General features: G+C 42.1%; 6 protein-coding genes, 1 long non-coding RNA gene and 1 other non-coding gene across 15 annotated transcripts; 5 read left to right on the forward strand and 3 right to left on the reverse strand.

The window, feature by feature from the left end:
* Positions 1–10: 10 nt before the first annotated feature.
* Positions 11–1701, reverse strand: CG1463 (uncharacterized protein). Of its 3 annotated transcripts, none has more exons than NM_132585.4 (3): positions 1557–1642; positions 723–1504; positions 11–668 (listed from the first exon to the last, which is right to left on the reverse strand). In NM_132585.4, exons 1-3 carry the CDS (start codon positions 1583–1585, stop codon positions 469–471), a joined length of 1011 nt encoding a protein of 336 aa, NP_572813.2. In that variant the 5' UTR covers positions 1586–1642; the 3' UTR covers positions 11–468. The 3 variants fall into 3 exon arrangements, with proteins under 3 accessions (NP_572813.2, NP_001285160.1, NP_001259489.1); NM_001298231.1 differs by having other exon boundaries at positions 303–668; positions 1557–1701; NM_001272560.2 differs by having other exon boundaries at positions 303–668.
* Positions 1702–1900: 199 nt separating this feature from the next.
* Positions 1901–5564, forward strand: Fpgs1 (Folylpolyglutamate synthase 1). 2 transcript variants are annotated; one of them, NM_132586.2, is made up of 5 exons: positions 1901–2024; positions 2429–2806; positions 3144–3320; positions 4055–4884; positions 4951–5564. In NM_132586.2, exons 2-5 carry the CDS (start codon positions 2516–2518, stop codon positions 5369–5371), a joined length of 1719 nt encoding a protein of 572 aa, NP_572814.1. In that variant the 5' UTR covers positions 1901–2024; positions 2429–2515; the 3' UTR covers positions 5372–5564. The 2 variants fall into 2 exon arrangements, with proteins under 2 accessions (NP_572814.1, NP_001285161.1); NM_001298232.1 differs by lacking the exon at positions 1901–2024 and having other exon boundaries at positions 2542–2806.
* Positions 2142–5814, reverse strand: asRNA:CR45621 (antisense RNA:CR45621). Of its 3 annotated transcripts, none has more exons than NR_123882.1 (2): positions 5664–5814; positions 2142–3830 (listed from the first exon to the last, which is right to left on the reverse strand). The 3 variants fall into 3 exon arrangements; NR_123883.1 differs by having other exon boundaries at positions 3211–3830; NR_123884.1 differs by lacking the exon at positions 2142–3830 and adding an exon at positions 4012–4831.
* A 535-nt stretch (positions 5815–6349) lies between these two features.
* CG11085 (uncharacterized protein) lies at positions 6350–11250 on the forward strand. Its single transcript, NM_132587.4, has 3 exons — positions 6350–6783; positions 9686–10247; positions 10703–11250. Exons 1-3 carry the CDS (start codon positions 6711–6713, stop codon positions 10953–10955), a joined length of 888 nt encoding a protein of 295 aa, NP_572815.3. The 5' UTR covers positions 6350–6710; the 3' UTR covers positions 10956–11250.
* A 995-nt stretch (positions 11251–12245) lies between these two features.
* Positions 12246–12805, forward strand: lncRNA:CR44568 (long non-coding RNA:CR44568). Its single transcript, NR_123885.1, has one exon. It is a non-coding gene; the product is annotated as a long non-coding RNA:CR44568 (long non-coding RNA).
* A 1520-nt stretch (positions 12806–14325) lies between these two features.
* Positions 14326–18479, forward strand: CG15728 (uncharacterized protein). 2 transcript variants are annotated; one of them, NM_001258714.1, is made up of 4 exons: positions 14326–14465; positions 17250–17398; positions 17455–17646; positions 17711–18479. In NM_001258714.1, the coding sequence occupies exons 2-4, from the start codon at positions 17267–17269 to the stop codon at positions 18281–18283; spliced, it is 897 nt and encodes a 298-aa protein (NP_001245643.1). In that variant the 5' UTR covers positions 14326–14465; positions 17250–17266; the 3' UTR covers positions 18284–18479. The 2 variants fall into 2 exon arrangements, with proteins under 2 accessions (NP_001245643.1, NP_572816.1); NM_132588.3 differs by lacking the exon at positions 14326–14465 and adding an exon at positions 17127–17178 and having other exon boundaries at positions 17711–18457.
* Aven (Apoptosis and caspase activation inhibitor) lies at positions 18404–19674 on the reverse strand. Of its 2 annotated transcripts, none has more exons than NM_001298233.1 (2): positions 19509–19674; positions 18404–19444 (listed from the first exon to the last, which is right to left on the reverse strand). In NM_001298233.1, exons 1-2 carry the CDS (start codon positions 19535–19537, stop codon positions 18589–18591), a joined length of 885 nt encoding a protein of 294 aa, NP_001285162.1. In that variant the 5' UTR covers positions 19538–19674; the 3' UTR covers positions 18404–18588. The 2 variants fall into 2 exon arrangements, with proteins under 2 accessions (NP_001285162.1, NP_572817.1); NM_132589.2 differs by having other exon boundaries at positions 19509–19632.
* A 237-nt stretch (positions 19675–19911) lies between these two features.
* CG2540 (uncharacterized protein) lies at positions 19912–21145 on the forward strand. Its single transcript, NM_132590.3, has one exon. The coding sequence runs from the start codon at positions 19993–19995 to the stop codon at positions 20926–20928; it is 936 nt and encodes a 311-aa protein (NP_572818.1). The 5' UTR covers positions 19912–19992; the 3' UTR covers positions 20929–21145.
* The last annotated feature ends 53 nt before the right edge of the window (positions 21146–21198 follow it).

Here is a 21198-nt window from a genome sequence, read left to right on the forward strand (position 1 = left end):
GAATGAAAGTAATATAATAAATTTATATAGGTATATACTGGCACACATATGTATTCTGTACAAATCGAAATGCTAATTGGTATATCAAAATTAAACTACAGATCCTTCAAATAGGGACAAACTGCTGTGCATTGACCACAAAACTCTGTACTCAAAATGTGTACACAAATTACGATTAATCCCAAGGCTCTGTAACTTGATTTTTCCAACTTCTTTATATATACTTATATTATGATGATCATGATTGATTGGTAATATGATGATGTTGATAATAATGGAACTAGATCGAAACGAAGTGTGGTATGAATTATTAATGTTTAATAAGCCTAAAATAAAAATCAAATCAAATGCGTATGAGAAAATACAGAACTTATGTAAAAATATAAAAGCTAATTGTTTTAATTACACGGGACCGTGTTTTGCTGGTGACCAATTCTGGGCAGGCAATAGTACTATAGTTCTTGGTTTCTACAGTACAACACTTTGTCTGTAGAGTGCCTCGAATTCTTCGTCGTCTTCAGTCTCACTAACATCTTCACCAGCAAATGCTGCAGCCAGTTTATAGTACACATCATGTGAATCATCTAAGTCCTCCGCAACTGCGTTGGAGGATGTTCCTGGTTTGGTTACAGGCACCTGCTCTTCGTGCTCTTCCTCGAATTCCTCACCTTGATAGATGAAAATGAATATATGAAATTGTCGATTTACACATGAAAACATACTGCTGTCGATGGCTTCATATCCTCCTGGTGGCTTCGGATCGTAGGTGACCAAAATGGTGGGAAACTCCACGATGGTTTTGCCGACTAGATTCTCGGCCAGCGTTTTGGTCGAGTCCAGGAGATAACACCTCGTAGAGCTGCGTCGCACGCCCTCGGCTCTAAGCCAAAAACTCAGCTGACCAATACCGGCAGTCTGATGGTTGGCCAGCAGTTTGCGTTGTTCCCGTGCCGTCTCGTGCCGCAGATCCACATACTTGGCTACCAGATCGGGCAGCGTGAGCTCCTCATTGCATTCCTTGTCCACAAATCGAGTTACATTCCGGGGAAGGCTTGCCTCGTATGGAATATTTGCAAACAGCCACTCTATACGCCAATGGAATCGTCCCAGTTTCCAGTTTAGATACGTGGTGTTCTCCTTGTGCCGACTGAAATTCTCCAGTTGCAAGCGCAGATTAATGTTACGCTTCTTGGCTGCCATCCGCATGCGATGTTGAGTCACTGGGAGATTCCTTTGGTCGTGGGTAAATCGCTTGCACGGATCGGATTTTCGATTCTCTGCATAGCGTGTGCACTCCTCCAAGAAGCAGTAGTCACTCATGAATTCCCGCGAGGTCATCTCGCTCAGCGGTACGAACTTGGTGCGATCCCGCTGGCCATCGCAGTTGAGCTCCTTCTTATGGATCTGGACGCAGGGCAGGCTGCATGTTTTCACCTCGCATTTGGGACATGCGTAGCAGGCCTCCTTTGCGGCGCACACCTCGCACATTCCCAGGCGCATAGTTCTGTGGATTCTCGTTAGTTATTAGATTACAAATAAAAACAATTGGGCAGTACCTGGTCTTAGTGCTGGTCTCATCGGCCATCGTCGTCTGTATTCATTTCAATTTCAGCTGAACCCACGTGTTGGCATTGTTTACATTCAATAGTGCTGACCATCTGATGCTGGCCTAGCTAAAAGTAGCTAAATGAAAAGGCTAAAAATATAGCTAACGTAAAGGTTATTTATTTTTAACAATGTTTAGTTTGTTTAGTATAGTTGTTTAGTTACATTTTTTTTGTTCAAAAGTGTTCATATTTGAATACTACGATTTAAATGTATAGAGTGTAACGCCATACGTTTGAGATTTTTCATTAGCTAGATTCGCCTCGAAAATTGCCACCTTGGCATGCATGTCGCTGAAACAGCTGTTCGCTGTACTCATGTTATTTTGTGTTGTTGTGCTCGCATGTTTTATGGTTTTGCTGTTACGTTGATTTCATTGCAACACAAATAGTGCGTTAATTAAACAGATTGCTAATCGAGTGAGTGCGAAATCACCTGGAAGTCAAAACAAGTTTTATTTGCTCATTCTAATGAACATAATAAGCAATGTTTATTTGCACAGCGTGTGGGTCGAAGGCTGCGTAGGTGTGTGCGCGATGTTTTTGTTATCGAGCTTGTATATCTATTTATCGCAAACGATAGCAACTCCCCGTTATACATTTTGTGGCGCAATATTTGAATACGCACATTTTGTAACTAGATGTTATCAGTTATTATAATTAGATGTGTTGTGCGTATAAAAAGTCTTATCGGTCAATTGCTCTAGCCTACAATTTACAAGCCACGCACACGCGCGCCTGTCGCATATGATCTACCCCAATTTTAACGCTGTTTCCGTGCCGATTAGATTTTGTTTATTTACCAGTTTTTTTTTTGTCATTAGATACCACCGCTCAATCACCTGTGAGTGAAAACTACGAGTGAGCCGAAGAGCCGTTCGTCGGAGGTCTACGATTCCGGCTCTATTGATATGGCTGCTTGTCTGTTGCGCTACTTAGTTCGACAGAGTCGCAAGCCCAGATCACTGGTCGTCAGTAGAGAGAGCTCCCACTGTAGTAGAATGAGCACCTACAGTACGGTGACCAACCTCAGTACAGTGAAAATGCAGCGCATCCAGCACCTGGCGGCATTCCGATCGGGTGTTAGCCTGGCGGAACGCGTACTTAATCCACCACAGCAGAGTATTAATGGAAATCATGTCTCGGGCAATATCCAATGCAGCAGCGATAACAATAACAAGGATACAAATGCAGCCTTTGAGGTAAATCTAAAACAATTCCCAAGTCCCAAGTTGGAAACCAACAGATACAATTTTTAATTACTTTGTCATAGTTTTATTACCTATTACTTATTAATATCATACCTTTGATTTCACAATCGTAGCATTATCTTTTCGATTTCAAAAATGAGATTATTCTAAATCTAAATAATAAAAACCATTCATGTGTTTTCAGAATTATGTGTGTGATTAATATGAAATTTGGTATTACAGTAGCAAATGTTTCATCTTCAGTGTGAAATGTTTCTATATGTCATGCTGACCCAGCTAAATACCAAATTCGTTTGTTATTAATTAATTAATTTCCTACCGTTTTCAGTTGGCCATTAAGCAGTTAAATTCCCTGCAATCGAACGATGCTGCCATAAGGAATTCAATGAGTAATTCCCGTGTGGATACCAAAGCGGATACCATTAAATATCTGGAGCGGAGTGGTCTGCCGCTGGAAACTGTAGAGCAACTGTCCTTCATCCATGTGGCCGGCACCAAGGGCAAGGTATATCAATGGCTTCAACCTGTTTTCTTATGGTTCTCTTGGCTTTGCTCTCTCGTGCGTTGAGCTCTTGTTTCTTCCAATCAGAGAATTGTGGCGAGGTTGCTAATCGCTCAGTTGCTGATTAGATTTGTTTAGGTTCCAATTTGATATTTGTTTTGATCAATCTGTTTGGGTTTTTGATACCCTTTATGCGTCTATCAGACGGGTATATGTACATATACATATGTATATCAATATAATTGCAGTTAATATTTAATTTACATTCATTTCGAGAACTTTAAATAATATCATTATCTTCTTTTGGTTTGGGTAATTAATTCCTTTCTATATAATGAATCTAAATTCGTACTCCCTGGCTAGTTTGTATGTAAGAGGAGTATCATATTGTCCATTGTAATCTCTCAAATGTTTTTTGTTTCAAATTTCAGTTTCTCCATAATTTCAGCCTTGACTTCTCTGCTTTTTATTTGCACGTTTTTGTACTGGTTAATGGGACACGTCCATAGATAACTAACATAATCAGATAAAATCGTTGTTAAAGTGGATTAGAATTCTGATAATTTAGCACTTGACTATTTGAATGAAAAAGTTGCTGGGCTTCCAACATACCTTTTAATTCAGAAAAATACCATAGAAATAATGAAATTCACATAAATTGCCAATACGACTTCCCTTTAAGTTTTTAAGTTTTAAGTTTTATTGTTATTAATGATGATGAATACGTCTTCATATAGGGCTCCACCTGCGCCTTGACGGAATCTCTGCTTCGCCATCAAGGTTTCCGCACGGGATTCTTCAGTTCTCCCCACATCCTCTTCACGAACGAGCGGATACGTATCGATGGCCAGTTGTTGTCCAAGGATAAGTTCACGGAGCAGTTCTGGAAGGTCTACAACCGTCTGTGGGATCTGCGGGAACATGATCACGACATGCCCGCCTACTTTAAGTTCCTGACCATCTTGGGATTTCATGTTTTCGTCGCAGAGAATGTGGATGTGGTCGTTTTGGAAGTGGGCATCGGTGGTGAGCACGATTGTACGAATATCGTAAGAAATGTACGCACGGTGGGCATCACATCGCTGGGACTGGAGCACACGGAGCTCTTGGGACGCACACTGCCGGAAATTGCCTGGCAGAAGGCGGGCATCATCAAGACCGGATCGCATGTCTTTACCCATGTCACTCAGCCGGAATGCCTGGAGGTGATACGTCAGCGGACAAAGGAGCACTCGGCCACGCTCTATGAGGTTCCACCCACCGAGGATTACTTTCGATCGAAGGCATATGCTCCGATTTGGCAGACCTTCAGTAACTTAATTCGCCTAAATGGCTCATTGGCCATTCAATTGGCCCAAGATTGGTTGTCGCAGTCGGGAAAACAGCAGCACACTCCCAACGAGGTGAAAATGGATCCACAGCTGCTGGACGGACTGATTAGCACCCACTGGCCCGGTCGGTGCCAGCTAATCGAATGGCACGGGATGCGATTACATCTGGACGGAGCTCACACTCTGGAAAGCATGGAAGTGTGCACGGACTGGTTTGAAAAAAACGTGCGAGACAGGTGAGCGGAGTAGGAGGAGATGGTCCTATAATACATAACTGATTCGATTGACTTCCTCATTTGCAGTGTCAATCCAAAGATTCTGATCTTTAATCGCACCGGAGAATCCGGTTTCGCACCTCTGCTAAAGCTACTCAACCGCACCTGTGACTTTGACATGGTCTGCTTTGTGCCCAATTTGGCCACCTCAACGCCAAATGCTCCCAGCCAGGTGATGGTTCGTTTTAGTCCCGAAATGCAATTGAATCGGGCGAGGATCATTGCCTCAGCTTGGAGTGACCTCTGCGCAACGGAGCAAAAAAAAGATGTGGGTCAGGTGTATAATACGCTAACCGACGCTTTTACTGCCATCAGGCAAAGATTTCCACAAGCCACAGACAATGAGGGACAACTAGAGGTCCTCGTCACCGGTTCCATTCATCTGCTGGGAGCAGCTATAAGTGCCCTAGATCTTATCGATGATCCCAAATCTAGAACTGATAAATAAGACACATTCCTAACCAGGAGAACCGGCTGAAACACTGGGATTGCTATTAGATTAGCTATTAGATTTAGAAGTCGAAGCAAGCCACTTGCATATCACTTAGTGGAACTTTAACATGAATCGCTGAAAGCATCAGCTAATAAATGTAGTTGTAGTTAATAATAAAACAATATTTGAAATATTGTGTAGAAATAATAACCCTATGAAGTGTTTTATGCCCATTTTTAGTTAGCAGCAAACTTATGATTAATGGAATAAAAGTTTGCATATATAGTGTGTATGCCACAATACTTACTCACTAAATATTCAAAATGGGTGATTTTAAATCCTTACGGACATCGAACAGAGTTGCCAACTCGCCGACGGTGTTTCGTTGATTTCTGGTCCTTTTACCTTTTTACATACCACTTTGGTGCGTTTTAGAGCTCGTAACTCGTGCGACTGACGCAGATTTCAAAGGCGACATTAGACTGGGCCAAGGAAATGCGAGAGCTTTAAGGGTTGCTTTTTTCCCCGGGCCATTTAGGGGTGGCCCAGAATGACAGCCAATGGCGCGGCGGCAACCCTGGGCGAAGAGAGAGACAGCAAGCTGTTGTCCACCTGCTCTCCCACCGGGCTAACGGCAAACAAAATGGCTAACGGGACAGCGGAAGTCGGTGAGCGAGCGGGATGGCATGCTGCTGTTTTGTTGATGCTGTGTGTCTAAGGCAACTGATTAAATAACGGTTAAATGGCAGCGGCCATTGCGAAAGTTTCCTTTTTGTAGCTACATTTTTTTTCACTCATTTTGCTGTTGTTGTTGCTGGACTTTTCCTCTGCAAACGTCGACGTCGACGTGGGCGCTAAACTGTCCCGTTTACAGCAACAAATCCGCGTAATTCACTTGTGTGTGTGTGTGTGTGAGGGGTGAATCCTGGCGATGTTCGCTAAAAGGATTAATAAACGTTCGACGTTTCGCATTTCAGTTGTTCATTTGACTCGGCGCTTAGCGGTTCAGTTACAGTTACTTTCTGTCCGTCTGTCTGTGTGAATGTGTGTGTGCGTGTTTCGTACTGGAAAATTCGATTACGCGTAGAACAGATCGAAGGCGCAATTATAATCGCTAAATTTGCACAGCACTGCCGTCGGCCAAACGCCAAAGGATAAAATAAAAAGGGATCATCAAATAAAAGCCTTCAAAGCCACTTAACAAATAAACAAGGACAACGGATTAATTTTTGTTATTGTTGCAACGGGATTTCTAGTGCAAAATGTTTCAAATGTGCCAGTTACTTTGAAAATCTGATCTAAAACAAACACACTTAAGCACCGCTTTTGCCATAAGGACTGCAGATCCATCAAAATGCAGAGCTCAAAATCTTTTTTAATACGCGATCTTCTGGGCGATTTGATTAATCGACGACAAACAGATTCGGGTAAGTTTTGAAAATATTTTGTACCATTTAAGTCCTTTGAGGTATATCATTTACCATATTTATCGACTATATGATATATCTATGAAACCATAACAATTCTGCTACTATAACAAGTATCAAAATAAATATATTCCTTTATTGATAATAATTTGTTTCCTTAACTAGATATTATTTGTAAAAAGGAATATCTAGTTTATATCAGTTCTCTGCTAATAATAGATATATTTTTCAAAACAAACAATTTCGTAGCTCCATACTAATTGTAAATAACAAGACTTCCATGTAATTAAATATAACCTATCATTTTGCATACACCCACACATGTGAAATAAACATACATAATATAAACGCCTTTTTTGGCCAATTAGCCTGCTCATTGTTCCAATCTCCCGTTCTTTGATGTTTTGCTGTTGGCTGAGGGGTAAATAAGGGGAGTTTTTGGCTAAAACCACTGACAAATTGCCTTGCTCACTCTCTTTTGACGCCCCCAATTCTGTCATCTGTTTTTTTTTTTTCACCCGCCTGTGGCATTTAAATCTCACACTTTGCTCAATTATCGCAAAAACAAAAACTTTTAGCGGTGTGAGTGAGATGGCGATGAGAGCGAGTGGGATGGCTAGACAGCGGGTGAGCGAGAGGGGTTGAGTGGAAACAACAAAAACCACAGCTTCAGGCAGTAATTTATTTGTGCACTGCTTGCTTGCACCGAAAAATATTATTTTTCAATACGATATCTTGATTTTGTTTTATATTTATATATATCAAAAAATATGTTAGCTTCTGGAAAATTTAAGATTTCAATAGATTTGCTAATTATTGTCATTTTCCATATATTTTTTGATATACTTTATAGCCATATTTTCTGACTGTGTGAGTTTGGCAGTTAATAGTATTTTTGTTGCTGTTGACACTGCTTTATTCGTAACCTGCGCTCAAGCAATTTGTCACGTACGAGCACTTTAATTGTTTTTAGCCAGGGGATCGGAAACCGAAAGGGAAAATGTCGTGGTGGATGCGAATGCAAATGGGACTGAAAACTCAGTCATGACAAATGCTTTTGCATCCTCGCACAAGTACACAGAACAAATCGAATCGTGATCTTTACTAGTGTTAACTTTGAGTCAAGAAAATATAATAACACAAAAGTCATCTTCAAGTACTAAAGAAAAAATAAATTATTAAGGATATATATATAAAAAATATGCATAGATTAATATACTCATTCCACATTCGATTTAAATGGCTCTTTACATTTTTTCGCAGTGTACCGCCTGCGGTGCCCGCTTACGTATGCTTTGTTTTTTGGTTGGTTTGTGCCAACTGCATGTGTTATCCTCTAATTAGGCATGACATTAAATAAAGTTTAGCTCAACAATTACAACTATTTAGAGGCTAATTGCTGTCAGTTAGAGAGGATGAAAATGAAACTTTCACTGCAAGTATACCTTACGTTTCGATTTTGCCTAAAATCAATGCTAGTAACGGCATGGATAAATAAAAAAAAAAAGAAATTTGTATATTATTAGGACACACATACGTTATTCCAATGTCCAAATTGCCGGCACATGCGAGCCCATTTCACCCACTTTCTCCATCCAATACGACAAGTCACCGGCTTTCGCCTGTCTTCAATCTTCAGATGTGTGTCTCACAGTTCAAGTGCCTATTAAATGGCAATTGTGCCGCAAATTGATACGACGTGACTTTTCGAGAAAAATGAAAGAACTCACTCGAGACGCTCCCCAGGATATCCACACATAATTGAATATCCCCTCACATGCATAGACATATGTACAATACATATGTATATCCACCATCTACCCTTCCGTCCTGTCTGCGCAAATCGTTATAAATGGAATCAGATGTCGAAACCCATTTGGGGTTAAAATACACAAATATAAAAATAATTTCCGCCCGTTCAGTTGGCACTCCAGAAAGTGGGCAGAAAACATAGAAGAATCCTTGCTGGGCGAACACACGTGAGCGCCTGTGGCGAATCGAAAATTATGTTCTTCTAAAAAGTTGAGTGTTAAGTAAGCGCCACTGGGCAAAAAAATTGAGAAATTGTATTCATAATGTGCAAAAGTTGGTCGAGTGTTAAAAGGTTTCTATTTTTTTCCAATATAACTCTGGTTTTTATAAATAGAAAATAAATATATAAATGGCATTGAAAACGTATTTTATTCCGATATAAATAGTACGAAAAAGTTTTCTTTTGATTTTGTTTAAGAAAGTAAGTAAGTACTTGTAAGCGAAATATTTCTCTCAGTGCAGCGTGGAGCAGACCATGTAAATTCCAATAGGAAAAACAATTGAGAGCTCGTCGACACGTGAATTTAATCAGGCAGCCCGCAGCGTGCGATTTTCGAGTCCGGATTCGAGTCCGATTTGGGATTGTGTTCAGGATGCGATGTATGTATGTGCGACGGATATAAATAACATGTTGATTGCTGCAAATTGCAACTCATCCGATTCGCCGCCCCATCATCCAAACGGACCAACGCCCACTTGATTCTCCCATCCGATTTGATAGCACTTCATCCAATGCGATTGTCTATTGCATTGTGTGGTGTGGTGTGGTGTAGCAATGGGTTTCCCAGGTCGCTTCTCGACCGGAAGTGGTTGCACGCGCGAAAAGAAGAGGTTGAACGCATTAGTGCCACGCTGCGCCTGAAAACAGGCAACAGTGTCTTAAAGTCGGTATCTTTATACCGGCGTCCACTTGACACTCGGCCTGCACTCTGCACTCCAATTGAATCCACGAGTCGTGGTCAATCAAATTTTGAAAATTTTTAAATGAGTAGAAAGCCTATTGTTTGCATATAAAAACAGGATGTCTTTGGGATAATCTAACAAGTGCAACTACATTTTAATAATCCTCCCTTTGATTTCCTATTTCCAGAACTGGAGCTCTCCAACGACGATTCGGATATAGACATTGAGGATCGATCTACGCCGGACTCGACGGCTGCGGGCTGCCAGCAGGAGCTACTGCTGTCGCACCATCACCGCAGATTCACCCACCACGACGAATCCAGTGTGGAGTCCTGCCTATCGGCCACAAGGGGCCCCGGCTCTGGCACAGGATCGGGTGGTGGCGGAGGTGGTGGTGGTGGAGGAGGAGTAGCCAGCGGACTGAGCGCCGCTGCAGCGGCGGCGGGCGTGGCTGCTGGACTCCTGGCAGCGGCGGCCAGTGGTGCCAATGGGGATCGGGATGCCAACGGTGGCAGTGGCCCGGGATCCGGTGGCGGTACAAGTGGCGGCTATGCGGAGCACAAGCTGCAGCTGAGCAAAAGTGGCCGGAAGCCGCGACGCCGCCGAACCGCCTTCACCCACGCCCAGCTCGCCTACTTGGAGCGGAAGTTCCGGTGCCAGAAGTACCTGAGCGTGGCCGATCGCAGCGATGTGGCCGAAACGCTCAATCTGTCCGAGACGCAGGTGAAAACCTGGTACCAGAATCGCCGGTGAGTGTTGATCGAGAGCAAATCCCCAAGTTGGAAAGGAGCCACTTTATTAATTGCTTTTTAAATTAAAACGATAATGGATAATGAAACAATAAGTTTTGATTAGAAAAGAATCAAATATCTTCCATTCGCGGATAGAATAATGAACTATTTGATTTTGTTTCACTATTTTAAATTGCAGTAAGTACAGTTGCGCTCATAGTGCTTCAACCGATCGCAAACGTCTGGCAACGCAAAACCTTGTATTTTGCGCAGTACAAATTGTATTTTTAAGTATATACATATTAATATTAATAATGGCTTGTTATTATAGTTTACCAAAGCCAATTTTATGTTGAGTAAGATTACTAAAAAAATATAGAATTTATTGGTACAATCACGCTAAAGTGATCCCATATTCAATTCTAACCGTGTGGCAACGATTGTAAGCGCTTCATTTGCCTTTTCCATTGCAGGACCAAATGGAAGCGACAGAATCAACTGCGTCTGGAGCAGCTGCGTCATCAGGCGACCATGGAGAAGGATTTTGTGGTCCAGGATGGCGGCGGTGCGGGCGGACTCGGCTGCTGTCCCAGCGGACTGAGCAGTTCTTTTAGTGCCGCCGCCGCTGCTGCAGCGGCTGCCAGCAATCCTTGCAATTTTCTCACTTCCGCCGCAGCGGCGGCCATTTTCCGTAATGTCGGCTATGTCCACGGATGTCCCATGTAGGAGCCACGCCCCAAACTCTCCCATAATACCATTTTCCCCAGCTGCCTGTGTATATAATGCGTATGAAGAAAACCGTTTTTGTGCAATAACCGATCGGGACAAATTAATGAAAGTCAAGCGATGTGCTGATATTTACCAAGCATACCCGATATTATTATTATAATACGTACTTAACAATATAATCATAAAAATAAGCGTAGTCGAATTAATTAATTGTATTATAAAACTAAAAAATTTTTTTTTTCACATCGCACTCTATGGAATTTTTTTTTGGCCAGAATAAACATTCAATTGCAAGTCTTTAAGCGTTTTCACTTGGGAGGTGATCTAATTGAAATTAATTATAAAAAAACTTAATCAAAGCTAACTAGTATAAATAATAGGTCTTATTTACTTTACTGGTTTTGTTACAGAATTAAGCTCCATTTGCGAATAACAAATCAAACGTTCAACTTCCGATAAATTTGAGAAACGATAATGATCGATCACTAAAATCGATCGTTACCGATTGTTCAATTTTACCAAAAGTCTTTTATACATGTGCTGTGTTGGCTGCAATTTAATATTTAATAATTCACAAAGGAATCGAATGCAACGTATCGGTTAAATGCCGCTCGCCCATCTGCGTATCTGCAAATCGGTGAGCTGTGAGTCATGCTTGAAAATCAACTTGAGCGAATCGCACAAAACGATATCAATTTGTCGCTATATAGCAAATAGCCCGCGACATATGCCCACCCAACGGGCAGGATATCGCGTCTACAGCTACATATGTATATAGATCCACTCTATATATATTATTTGCATGGAGCTGTGAGAGAGAGGGCGATATAGAGTGAGAAAGAGAGGAAGGATGAAGCAGCCAACCGGAAAACAAGCAACAACTCTGGTCGCAATTATAACGGGCCAACGGAGCGCAGAGAGCGCATGAGCGGGGGCGTGCGACAGAAAGAGATGGCAGCAGTGCGTCCTGGCAAACGAGGATGCGATAGCACCGTCATATACAGTAGGGATTCCCTAGCACAAACTGAAAAGAAACCTACATCTAAGGACATTTCGATAAGAAACAGATATACAACATAGAGCATGCAACAATCATGCAATGTGATATATGAAGGAGAATGCAACAAACAACAACAAGAGCGTATGCATATATTTTGCAGATGACTTATTTCAATAACTGAGTGTGAAGATCTCTTATAATTCGCAACTAGTTCTGTCTCGAAATGAGTGTAGCTTCCACACTGTACCATCATATGGGCAGACAAATACTATGAAAAAATATTAAAAAAAAAAAATTAACTAGCGTAGATATATAAGAATTATTTTGCTTATTCAGTTCTTTCCATCGAGGATCGTCTGTAGCTACAGTTATATTTTCATGCCCATTTAGCTCGCTACACAAAAAGGAGGAGAAATGTTTAGCCACAAATTGAATCTGCGGTGAGTGAGTTAACGAGCGAGAGAGAGGTCTAGATGGATATAGTATAACCATGCCATAGTGTATGCCATACCATAGGACACCAGCTAACGCCAACCCAACCCAAGCCAACCCAACGAGGATATGGCATGATGATATAGGGGCAGACGACGTGGAACGGGTAGTAGTTTTCAAGTGGTGCAGAGCGGCACAGAACGCTAATTAAAAAGATACTTGATGGGAGCCACCGGAAACAAAACGGAAAAGCCAAAGAAGCGAGGCGGGCAATGCGAAAAAATGCGGGAAAAATGGCTGAAATGCGAATGAAAGGCAAAGGCGAATGGGATGGCAAGCAAGTTAACGTTGCCATGAAATCGTCTATGAAATGTGAATGTAATCTAATGAATAAAATGCATCTGCTAACCCCCATCATGCCAGCCACTTGCAGATACAGATAGATGATGGATGATTCTTTCACCGGTTTCCTTCGCGTTTTTTTTTTTTTTTTTTGATACCGCAAATTCTCACATTCATGCGGTTCATTTGCGCAGCCATTGAGATTTGAATGGCATTTTTAATTGGTACATTTTACGCAGCCATCCTTTGAGCACAAAGGCACCTCCTGCTCCACCAGCCCTTCTCCTTTGAGCTGGCCATCATTCAATTTGATTTGTATTTATTTAATGAGTTATTAATTGCATTAAGCTCTCGGCGTTGGAGAACTTTGCAACTAAAAAAAAAAAGGAATAAAGCCGGGAGAGTGGGGAAAAGTTTTTCGGCTTTTGCTCGCATTCAGGCTGAAAACTACGAAACTAAAGAGTTCGTACAATTTGCAGCTTTGAAAAAAAAACAACAGAAAATGCTAGTGCCAAAAGTGTAGCATACTTTTCTGCGCACTTTTGCCTGTGATTATGAATTTGGGTTTGGCCGACTAAAGAGGCGCGAGAACTTCAAGACTAGCCAAAACTATTAGCAAATCTAAATCTAAATTATATTTCCAAATTCCAAATTCCATCTTTCCATCTTACATTTGTTGCCTCTGTTACTTCATACATTTAAAATGGTAAGCAGCCCACGTAACATAAAATTATATTATATATATATATATAAATAAGTAAATAAATAGCAAGGTGTCAGAAATACAACATAAATATTCTTGAGATCTAAACAAATTGGACTTGTTAAAGTAATGATTGTTTTGGGCCGCATAAGTATTGTAAAATAATAAAGTTACCACAGAAGGCACTTGACTTTGGCCATGAATGTACTCACTTTACTCACAGGGGAGGAACTGTCAGTTACTCCCTGCCATTATATACCAATTTCAATTTAAATTCCAGCCTGCTGTGGCCCATCCGCGGGGCAGAAACAAAAATATATATATATGCATGTATATAAAAATAAAGGAAAAAAAATAGAAGTGAAGTTCGGAGAAACCGCAACAGCAATTCTCGACATAATGATTGTGTTGAGGGGCGATTATGTCATCATGGATGGGCAGGGCAAAAGGACTCGACACACTTGACTTCCGGTTGGAGGATGGCTGCGAGATGTTTGCCATATTGTGTGAAAATTTGTGTTTTCCCCCGTCCACTGCAATTGGCGGTGGTGGTTTCTCGTCTCGTTTTTGTGATTAAAAATGTTTGTCATTATCCGCTTGGAAAATCGTCCGAAATTGTGTTTGTGCCGCGGGCCGTGCCACACTTGCTTATTTCAAATCTGGCATCTTTATGCCTAATTGCCGCATTGTGTCCCATTGTGCGGCCATCGAACCTGTGGATTGAATCGAATCGGATCGAATCGAATCGAATCGTCTCACAGTCTCAGCCTCGAACCCCGACTGAGCCATACAGGTTGCCTCTGGCTAAGAGTCCATGGCTAAGGGAAAGCCACTGACTATGGCTTTCCATCGATCAGTTGCAATTTGTTGCAAAAGCGAATAGTGGTCAGCGGAATAAAAAAGATACCCATTGAAATATTAGTGAGCTCCTTGATAATTTGCTAATAATTGACGAGGAAGTGAGAAGTAATTTCATTGTACAAGTGAAGTATTCTTCCGCCAAGCTAAACATTTCATACAAAACGTACAGGTATGTCCAGTTTTAATTACATTCATTACGATTCCTGCCCCTTTTGTATATAAACTTTGAGATCCCCATCCATGGGGATGAACTTTATGAGACTCCTGAGCTCCTCGAACTGCATCTAGATATTTTAGAATTTTTGTATCTTTTCGTTTGATTGCTAATGATATAGTGAATCTCAAAGCATTCTCGCTTGTGCCCACCAGGAGCATATTGATCTCAAGGATTCGCTTGAACTTCTGGCACTGATCAAAAAGATCCCAAAGCTTTCTTTTTTGAGTTTTTCTTTGGTGCAATTTCCAGGTCATCACTCTCTTTCACGCTCCTAAGCTCCTAGAACTATCTATATCTATATATTTGGAAATTTATGTATATCTTTTTTTTATTGCTAATGATATAGTTATTAGAGCATATTGATCTTAAGGTCAAAAATAGTCCTAAGCTGTTTAAATAAAGGTTAAAGTTGGCCACAGCACTTACATATACATACATACAGGAAACTCTGTAAAACATGAAATTCTTTATTACTTGGGCACTTTTTCTTCATTACCCCCATCTTGCAAATTCTTTAAAACTGTTTCTAGTTACACAACGCATATAATTAATAGAAAATCAATATGTTTACCTTACCGAAAGAAATTCGCTTAGTATCATCAGGGCCGACAGAAATATTAGACTTATTTTCTTTGCAAGGGTCTATTCGATTTCTTATGTCGCGTCTTGCAAAAGTGGCTAATTCTCAGATGACATTTCGTGATAATTGGTGGGTGGAACGGTTTGGATTCCACTTGCACTGTGGCTATCATTTGTATACATACATCATACTTTCCAATTGTGTAAACAACAACTTCATTAGTAAACAAAAAGTTCGCTGGGTGGTTACAGAACGCAAATCCTAAGCCCGAAAACCGATTCCCTTTCAAATGCCACAAATCAGTAAATAATGACATGAAAATCTGTTGGCTTTTGTCAGGCCCCGCGGCCTCGAAGACCGAAAAATGAAAAAGTTAGTTGGATGGGGGAGGGTTTTCGGTTGCAAAAGTGTTGAGACAAGTGGGGTGGACAATTTGCCTTAAATTAGGCGTAAAATGCACAGATTGGTTACAACAAACAGCGCACACAAGCGGCTCATCAGTTCGGTCCACCCTCAAAAATTAAAGGGTAGCTACTTGCCACTTGTCATCACCATCTTGATTATTATTATCATCGCCATCCGACGGGAACCGGATATGATTGTTAGTATCTATTAGCACAGTTGAACCTCCAAATGATGGTTCCATAAATAATAATACCAGTCTTGTCATTTTTTTTTTTAAGTAAGATAAATAACTACAGTAAAATTTTTCTTATGATGAGCAAAAATACTCAAATGGAAAATGTAAACATCTTTTCAATCTTGTAGTAAAATAAAAATGTAAGCATCTTTTCCACTTACGGATGTTTGACTGTAATTGGCCTGGTCTGCGTTTCCCGTTCAACTTGCTGAACAACCCTCGCTAATTGAGCACTTTTGTTGCGTTTAATAGAGGGGGATTCTTGGGTTTTTACACTTGACGTAGATTTTTAGCTGGACGCTGATATAATAGATCATATTATGCTATAGATGTTCCCAGTTGATTAGCATACAATCGCTTCGCAAGCAGTGGCAGCTAAATTGAGGTTATGTTTGCAAGCAGTTCAGAAAGAGAGGGTTATATGTTGCCTACCCCTTTGCCATTTAAATTTGATCAACAAATACATGTGCATAATTAAAAACAAAAAGGAGAGCATAACACACACACACACACACACAGAGAGATTGCAAAAAAGTTGTTAATCTTTTCATGCCGACGCATAATTAAAATGTGAATATGGAAATTTCAATAGGAATCTGTGCAAAAAATGCCCCAAAAAAATAAAGGGGGCGATAAAAAAGCAGAAGAGCAGAAAGAAAAGACCAAGCAAAGGACGCACAAACACACACACACACACAGAAACTTAACGGTTTCCTGCTGTTATGGCCATCTTGCTTGCACCTCTTGCGCTTTTTACCGCCAGTTCGTTTGCGTGCGTGTGTGTGTGTGTGAAAGCAAGTAATTGCGAAATATGAAATATGAATGCATAATGAGCAGATATTCGCCAAGTGTGCAAGAAACTTGAAGCGGCGATGGGCGTGGCAGGTGGAAAAGTGGGAGTCGGAAACGGAGGCCAGGTGACTTTTATGCTAAAATGCGCACATCGCGCGTGCATTTGCATTTTGCCAGCCTTTTCGAAAGCAGTGCAAGGACAAGCACAAATACACACAAACAAAGGCGGGCACACACACAGGCAGGAAAAATCATAACTACAGTAAGCGTCCGATAGCAGCGACTCCTCTAAGTCCTTCAATTTTATGCGATTCAACTAGAAGTTCAACACAAAAGTGTATTTTGTCTAAAAATGAACATAACTATATAATTATAATATTTTAATATATTATTACAAAAAATTAATTTTAAATCATGGAAGATGTACATAGGTTCAAGGTTCATGAATTCAAATCAAAAGCTTCATAGTTAATTCCTAGACTTTTCAATTAAAAGTACCCACTTGCTGATTTCACTGTACTCGGCTTGGCCAAGATGGCAGCCAAGTGTGTTTGAAAAACATGTCAAAATGTTGTGGAGCTCATTAAAATAGCGTTGGCTATTTGCACACATCATATCTTTCAGTCACTAATTTGTAGAAGGAGGAGGAGAAGGTGAAGCAGCAGCAAATCCTTGAAGGCGCCTTTTCCCTGTTCAAAAGTAATGCATAACTCCCTTTTTCCAGCTTTTTCCTCAGATAAAATGGCAGAATACAACATGAGCCACATGGTGCGACCCCAGGGATTCAGTTTGGAAGAGCTGCGTCAGACTATGAGTCGATCGGCGATTCGGGAACAATGCTACTTTATTTATGCCACCGGCAATATTCTGGAGGTGATCCATATTCATATCATAATCACATTATCTAATTTATTCACATGTTCCGTTAGATTATATCTGGTTTTGATGAACTGCTCAACCAGGAGGGGATCCAATTCGGAGCAGATAAACTGGCTGCGGTGTATGTATGCGGTTTGATGGTTTATCTACTCCATCATGAGGACACGTCGGCCACCCAGGTGAAAAGAACTCTTTTCCTGCAAAAGTGCTTCAATTATATGGCATGCTCCGAGGAAAGCCATGTGAGTAAGCATATATATGTTTGAAATATATATTTTTTGATCCTTCCCTTTCTTTGCCCAACAGATCCACCAGGTATGCGTCCATGTCCTGGGTCTCTTGGATATCCAGAGTTCGAGCACAATGCTCAACCTGATCCTCGGCTGCCGCGTGGCCAGTCCGCTGTGCACAATGGCCAGCGTTGTGGCTAACTGTCTGCTCTGGGCCATGTTGGATCATATGTCGGACTTGGGCCTGGACTTGCACCGATTGCGTCCGGCTAACACACTGCTGCTCGTCGTTGCCGTGGTGAAGCCGCATATTTATGTAATATCCTATTTGCATTCCCTGCACCTGGTGGTCCGTTTGATATCCAGCATCCTGCTGATCGGACCATTCAATGCCCAGGGCCAGCAACTGTGCCAGGAGACCGATGTGCCGGAGGATTATATGAAACTGGCCAGGGACGATTGTTCGATATTAGTTCGCTGGCTAATCGCGATCGTTGATGAGCTGCGTCCGCTGATGGTGGAGAACAACGATTTGGGGCATCTGCATGAGCGCCTGGTGCTTTTGGAGTCCATATGTGAGCTTATGCAGCTCTTGCATGGCCATTTGGTTAAGTGTTACCAAGGCAAAAGTGGACCACAATGTAAGTAATAGCGAACGGAAACAAAGAAATCTGTTATAAATTCAGATACTTTGATGAGAAGAGAATTGAAATCTTCAATAACTTAACCTAACCTTTGAAACTTATTTCAAGAAACAATCGCATCGTATATATATGCAATCAACGATTTTATTATACACAATAAAAAGGCTCTAGCTTTAACTATAAAGTTACGAGGAAAACTCTAGATTTTGCAATTTTAATGATGCTACTTCTAAAAATGCAAGCACTTAGTGATTTGAATATTTCGTGTAAGCGTAAAAAGCTCTGGTAATAGTCCTCCTGAACTATGTAACTATTCATCCAAAACGGAATCCAGCCATTCCTCCACACCGTTTTTGCTTGCTGCCGATGAGGGTGTGGCCGGCTGCACCATAGGCATTGGCATCGTAATGGTTCCAGAGCCTATATCCAGTTGCGTATCGGTCATGGCCAATAGCTCGTCAAGTTCATCAGGTTCAGCTGCTGAGGCAGCAATTGGTTTTTCCGCCGCTGCAGGGGCAACGTCCTTATTGGACTTAGCAGAGGGAGCTCGCGACTTGGCGCCCCCATTGGCGTCCTTCAGAATGCACTGCTGGTAAACTGCCTCAGCCCGTTCGGCGGCCTTCTCTTGGGCGGCAATCTGAGCGCGGGTGAACAAAGACGCCGGATAATCCATACGCTTGTATAACGGAATCGTTTGCAGACCCACATTTAGGCGGGTGAGGTTCAGGGTGAAGTAAGCACTGGCAGCCTTGGTGTGTAGCTTGGTCTGGCCCTCGGCCACGTTGGCCCATTCGCGCTCTGACCCAAAGGTGAAGTGGCCGCCACCGAGGCTGGGAAACTGGGCCAGCTGCTGGAAATCGCCAGCTCGTAACTGGGCACGGGCATTCTCATCGATGGGTGCACCATCCAGGCCCAATTGCTCCACATCGTCGGTGTCGCTGGGCAGGGTGTCCAGCATGTCCCTGTTCCGTTGCGGTGCCAACGATGAGCGGCCTGCTCCACTGGACTGCCAATTGCCACGCCTGGCCAACCTTGGCTCATCGCTCGAGTCCGCCACATCAACCATGCTGCGACGGGAGGTGGGTGGTGGCGATCCCGACGATGTGGTGGAGCGCCCTTGATCCTTTTTATGGTGATGATTGTACTGCTTCATGTTCCTGCGCTTTCTGTAAAGGATGGGTTGTTATTATTAGGTGCTAACTGCGAGGTGAGTGGTTACGTTGCACGTACTCCTTGGATCGATCGTCCTTGCCGGACATTTTGATGGGGGTTGTGTGGTTTCCGGGGTGTTATTTATCTGGTAATTCCGATTCAAAATCGGTTTGTTTATTCCTTCGTTCAGCGACGCGAGTGTGAGCGGGATGGATAATGCGGCAAACAGCTGTTCCCTTAACTGAGCGCAGGGTGGCCAGGCTATATTGTTGCAACATAAAAAAGTAACGGAAAACGAAAAATATAAATATACATATTAACAACATACCATATGAACATTTTAGTTTATTACATAAATAAAATGATTGTTCAATTACATAAAAATACATATTTAACTATAAAATCTAATATTTGTAATAAATATTTAAAAATATATATATAAAACTCAAGGCTACGTGGCAGCCCTGTGGGAATCGAACAGCTGATGTCGATAACTTTAGACGATAAGCTGCCAAAGGAAATTGAAAATTTTCACAATTTTTTGGCTAACGAAGCACCGGTGATGTTGGACTTCCTGACGGAGCTGCGAAGCAGTGGTTCTAGGGCGGATCAGCTGCCCGGCAACATATACACCGAGTTCTTCGCGAACGTTATCGAGGAGCCCAGGGAACATGGATGCAAGTCAGCGGATCAGGATTTTACACAAGGATTCTCCATGCTACGCACTTTCGATACCGAAAATAGCAATCAATTGGAGCCGCCGGCGGCCACGGATGCGGATGTCTGGATCTTTGGCTATGGGTCGTTGGTATGGAAGACGGACTTCCCGTACATAGACCGACGACGCGGCTTCGTTTGGGGATTCAAGCGTCGCTTCTACCAGCACAGCATCGATCACCGGGGTATTCCCGAACGTCCTGGTCGCGTGGTCACCCTGCTGCCAGGCGATCCCGCCCAGGATCGTGTCTATGGCGTCGCCTATCGCATAGCTGCTAGTCAAAAGGGTGCTGTGTTGGACCATCTGGATTACCGGGAGAAGAACGGGTATGAGCGCTGCAGCTTGGAGTTCCACGAGTATCCGACTGACGGTGCAGAACCCATCCAAGTGATCATGTACGTGGCCACGCAGGCGAACGATTCCTATGCTGGTGATGTGTGGCAAGTTCCCTGTATTGCGAGGCAAATCTTCAGCTCGGCCGGTCCCAGTGGCCCCAATCGCGAATACCTATTCAACCTGGCCGCCGCCATGGATCAGCTCTTTCCGGGAGCTGTAGACGAGCATCTCGAAGAACTGGTTGCTTGCGTTAAGCGTTACATTGTCGAGGATGAGCCCCAGTTAATACGCCATGCGCTGTTGCATGAGATTTCCGGTATTCTGGAGGAGGAACAGCTAGCGGAGCAGGCACACCAGCTGGAGAAGCTTTTGGAGCGATGTCAGAAACCTGGCGGCCGCGAGTGGTTGATCTACGCTGCACTGCAAGCTAAAAACAAGTCGTGACACCACAACATTTTGCAATAGAAGACTACTGTTTATTGTAAATACCAAGAAGCTTGGGATATTTCTTTTTAGATGCACCATTCCAAATAGACCAATTGCAACGACGTGTTATAGAGGCTTCTGACGAATCACAATTACGATTGTGATTTCCTGTCATGAACATTATTATTTATTCATTATTATATATGAAAACATATTTTAAATATAAATTTAAAACAAACATTTGTGTGATTTTATTTAAAGTGAATTGTCTTGTGATTTGTGGTATCA

The sequence above is a fragment of the Drosophila melanogaster genome, chromosome X (genome assembly GCF_000001215.4).
Source record: "Drosophila melanogaster chromosome X".
Lineage (NCBI taxonomy): Eukaryota > Metazoa > Arthropoda > Insecta > Diptera > Drosophilidae > Drosophila > Drosophila melanogaster.

Excerpts from the sequence above, each read along its gene's own strand:
- CG1463 (NM_132585.4), bottom strand. The coding sequence starts at position 1,585 with ATGGCCGATGAGACCAGCACTAAGACCAG. Across the intron at positions 1,505-1,556 it reads GAGACCAGCACTAAGACCAG|AACTATGCGCCTGGGAATGT; the intron begins GTACTGCCCAAT and ends GAGAATCCACAG. Across the intron at positions 669-722 it reads ATATGAAGCCATCGACAGCA|GTGAGGAATTCGAGGAAGAG; the intron begins GTATGTTTTCAT and ends TCATCTATCAAG.
- Fpgs1 (NM_132586.2), top strand. The coding sequence starts at position 2,516 with ATGGCTGCTTGTCTGTTGCGCTACTTAGTTCGACAGAGTCGCAAGCCC. Across the intron at positions 2,807-3,143 it reads ATACAAATGCAGCCTTTGAG|TTGGCCATTAAGCAGTTAAA; the intron begins GTAAATCTAAAA and ends TACCGTTTTCAG. Across the intron at positions 4,885-4,950 it reads GAAAAAAACGTGCGAGACAG|TGTCAATCCAAAGATTCTGA; the intron begins GTGAGCGGAGTA and ends CCTCATTTGCAG.
- CG11085 (NM_132587.4), top strand. The coding sequence starts at position 6,711 with ATGCAGAGCTCAAAATCTTTTTTAATACGCGATCTTCTGGGCGATTTG. Across the intron at positions 6,784-9,685 it reads TCGACGACAAACAGATTCGG|AACTGGAGCTCTCCAACGAC; the intron begins GTAAGTTTTGAA and ends TCCTATTTCCAG. Across the intron at positions 10,248-10,702 it reads ACCTGGTACCAGAATCGCCG|GACCAAATGGAAGCGACAGA; the intron begins GTGAGTGTTGAT and ends TTTCCATTGCAG.
- CG15728 (NM_001258714.1), top strand. The coding sequence starts at position 17,267 with ATGGCAGAATACAACATGAGCCACATGGTGCGACCCCAGGGATTCAGT. Across the intron at positions 17,399-17,454 it reads CCACCGGCAATATTCTGGAG|ATTATATCTGGTTTTGATGA; the intron begins GTGATCCATATT and ends ATGTTCCGTTAG. Across the intron at positions 17,647-17,710 it reads CATGCTCCGAGGAAAGCCAT|ATCCACCAGGTATGCGTCCA; the intron begins GTGAGTAAGCAT and ends TTTGCCCAACAG.
- Aven (NM_001298233.1), bottom strand. The coding sequence starts at position 19,537 with ATGTCCGGCAAGGACGATCGATCCAAGGA. Across the intron at positions 19,445-19,508 it reads AAGGACGATCGATCCAAGGA|AAAGCGCAGGAACATGAAGC; the intron begins GTACGTGCAACG and ends CATCCTTTACAG.
- CG2540 (NM_132590.3), top strand. The coding sequence starts at position 19,993 with ATGTTGGACTTCCTGACGGAGCTGCGAAGCAGTGGTTCTAGGGCGGAT.